The sequence below is a fragment of the Propithecus coquereli genome, unplaced genomic scaffold, assembly GCF_000956105.1.
Source record: "Propithecus coquereli isolate 6110/MARCELLA unplaced genomic scaffold, Pcoq_1.0 Scaffold69, whole genome shotgun sequence".
Taxonomy (NCBI): Eukaryota; Metazoa; Chordata; class Mammalia; order Primates; family Indriidae; genus Propithecus; species Propithecus coquereli.
In genome coordinates, this window is record NW_012152951.1 from 3,102,345 (window position 1) to 3,105,785 (window position 3,441).

Sequence of the window (3,441 nt, forward strand, 5' to 3'; positions counted from 1 at the left end):
ATGCTCTAATTCACTTCAAGTGACATGTTTAGGATGATTCAAATTGCTATCTCTAATCCTAACTTCTGCCCTAAACTACTTCTAAATGTTGCCAAATGGTTATCTCACATTTTGAAACTGAACTTGGCATTCCTAGAAACAAGCACCCCCGTTATCTTCCCTGCCAAAATGTCAACAAACAAGCATTAATTGAGCAATAGCTATGCAACATACCATGGGAAAACAGTGGTCAATAAAATTGGCAAGATACCTGTAAGGCAGGGCAGACAATAAACAAGTAAACAAGCAGTAATTACAGATTATGTTAAGTATCAGTTGTGCCGTGGGATGCTAGGAGAGACTACTTACATTGGCTTGTCGGGAAATAGCTCTCTGATGAGTTAATGCCTAAAACTGAGTACTGAAGAATAAGGAGAATTTAGGTATGTGAAGAGAGTAGAGGAAACAGCACTTCATTCAGACACAACGGCAAGCATCCGGGCCCCGGGTAAAGACCTTGGGATGTTCCAAGGACCGAAGGTCACTGCAGATACGATGGTAAGAGTGAACTCTGAGGGTCATTTGGATTGATAGATCATGTAGTGTCTTTTAGGGCATGAAAAAGAAGAGTTTGAGTTTTGTTCTAATTGCAGTGAAATGTTTTAAGCAGGCTGTGACAATCTGATTTCCATTTTTAAAATATTCTGGCTACTCTGGTGACTAGATGGAGGTTGGGGAGGAGGCAGGGAGGAAAGGGGAGATCTGGTTGGAAACTCTTAATAGCATTCCAGATGAGAGATGGTGGTGCTTTGAACTGTAAGGTGGAGGAGAGGTGGGACAGCAATGGACTAGGAGCCTTGAACCAAGAGCACTTTATCTTAGGGTGAAACCTAAACAATGACTCAGAATTTTTCAGAGAAAGGGTTAGCAGGTGTTGCAGGCAGGAAGAACATCATGCACAAAGGGTAAGAAACTGGAGAGAAAATGAAATATTTGAGGACCTGAAAGAAGTTCAGCATGCCTGGAGTCTAAAGAGGGAGAATGACAAAGGATGAAGTAAGAGATACAGGCAGAAGCCAGATTATACAGGACCGTGTTGAGGGATTTAGACTCAATGTCTGGAGTTCTGTGCAGGGCTATATTTGAGAATTACTTGGGTATAACCAGTATCGGAAATCCTGGGAGTAGATGAGATTACCCAGGAAGAATGTATAGAATAAAAAGAGCATAGATCCTGAAGCCAAGACCTGGGGAATATTAGCATTTAAAAGGAGTTGTTCAAGGAGACTGTAAAGAACTAGAAAAGGAAAGTTTGGGACAAGAGAGATCAAAAAGCCAAGGGACAAAGATTTTTTCAGAAGTTCGTGGTCAGCATTTCAGGTTATTCTTTGGGAGGTTAAAGAGAAATAGCTTCTACCGGGCGCTGATGAACCTGGGCGAGGATGAGTTCGGTGCAGTCACAGGTTGAAAACCAGATTATTGAGGGTTGAATGAATCGTGAGGTAAGAAAATTGAGATGGGGTATGTATAGGTGACGAGCTGGGCTTTGAGAGGACAAGAATGATGGAGTCCTGGTTAGAGTTTTGGGTAGAATCTTAAGAGTTTTTTGGATTTTTTCATTTTGAAATACGTGAGATACATGTTTAAAGCGGTTTGGAAGAGAGAGATTGAAGGTAAAGAGAGAGGAGGTGGGATGGAATGGGATCCTCTACGGTATTTATCTCAATGGCCATCATCTAGTGTCTCAAGCTAGAAACATCAGAGCAGCTCTTATTTCTTTTGTGCCAAGCCTTTGCCCTACTTACACGTACTAGTCAAATCTTAATTTTACCTCAGGAATATCATTTGAATATAGTTTCTCTTTTCCACACTAATGTTGCTTTTATTAGGTCAGCCCCATCTCTGTAGGGCTGTTGAAACAACCTAGTCCCCATTCTGGTCCTTTAAAAAGAGAAAAAAAAAAAAATCCACTATGATCACATTACTGCTGTACTGAAAGACTCGTGAATCGTGGTCGGGCCCTTTGCAGTATTAACTTCCCGTAATCCTGCCGTCCTCCCATTTGCCGCCACCTCTCTATGCCCAGACTACCCGTTAGCTACATTAAATTTCCCTCTGATCCAGAAGCTTTCCTGGCTCTTACAAAACCTTTTTCCTTTAATAAAGATATTTTCTTTTCCTGATTCATTTGCTCATTTTTGCCATTCAGGCAAATTCCTATTGAAGATCAGCCTGAAAATCATCTATTCTAATGTAACTCAGGCAGAGTAAGTCATTCCTTTCTTCATCCACGTCACTCTCCATTCTTCTGTTACGGCATTCATTTATTCATTATTTTATTGATATGTGTTATATGTCTCTCTTCACTGGACTGTTGGCTCTGCCAGACCAGAAACTGTCACTCATGAGTATACTGTAGATGATTGGTATAATACCTGAAGTTCATTAGCTTGAACTGACTTGAACTTAAGTGAATGGTTGCATTGTAACAATTCATGGAATTTTGTTCCTAGTATGCTGGAATTGGAAGTGATCGTTTTAACATTAAGAACATTGAGGCCTAAGGAAGTGAAATGATTTTCCAAGGTTATCTAGATAATAACTGGATTCTCCTGGCTCAGGACCCTCGGAAGAACTTGCACTAGCTGCTGTCAGTCAATGCTGGTTGGGTAATATTTAAGATGGAGACAATATCAGCACAGTTAGTTACCATGTATGATGCTATTTAATTTTTACCTTAGAGAATGTGACTCAAAGATTGAAATGATGGAAAGATACTGTATGGAAAGGGTCCTAAAAATTGTTTGAATTCAGTACACTAGTCTTCCTTAGAGCAAATTAAATTATTTAAAAGTCAGATTTAGCATCCTTTCACTCAAGTCCACACTTCGTTCTTCTAGAGGGGTCCCTGGGTACATAATTGTGTGTGTGTGTGTGTGTGTGTGTGTGTGTGTGTGTGTGTGTATATACTTAAATTTGAGAGAGGGAGCATAGGTTTTTTAGCTTCTTTAAAAAGGTTCCTTGATTCCCCTGCCCAAAAATTAAGAACCGCTGTACCTGATGACTTGCAGATGTTCTGCTATTGTGATAAGTGATCTTTCTCAAAGCAAAGTACATGAAAAATTCTCTTAGCTACTACTTGAATTATATTTTTAATCTTTGCTACTTTCATTTTTAGGGTTTGTGTTTAGTGAATCAGAGGGATCTGCATTAGAACAGTTTGAAGGTGGCCCCTGTGCTGTTATTGCACCTGTTCAGGTAACACAGACTCCTTTACCAACTCCTTAGAGGAAAGTGTTGAAACGTTTCCGACTTTCTGTTTTCTAATGTCTGTATTTTATATAATCATGAAACATCATTTAACTCTTTTGCTCATGCAAATTGCTATAAATATTCAAAATAAAAATGAATTCAGAACATTGAGTTGTATAGCAGTAGCCTTTTGACTATTTTTATTTCCAA

At 39.4% G+C, this 3,441-nt stretch overlaps 1 protein-coding gene across 1 annotated transcript in view; it reads left to right on the forward strand.

The window, feature by feature from the left end:
- FAM188A (family with sequence similarity 188, member A) overlaps positions 1 to 3,441 on the forward strand; it is a 23,428-nt gene that overhangs the window by 11,272 nt on the left and 8,715 nt on the right. The window contains exon 2 of the mRNA XM_012660934.1: positions 3,158 to 3,237. Within this exon, the coding sequence (XP_012516388.1) occupies positions 3,158 to 3,237 (80 nt within the window). The remainder of the gene's footprint in view (positions 1 to 3,157; positions 3,238 to 3,441) is intronic.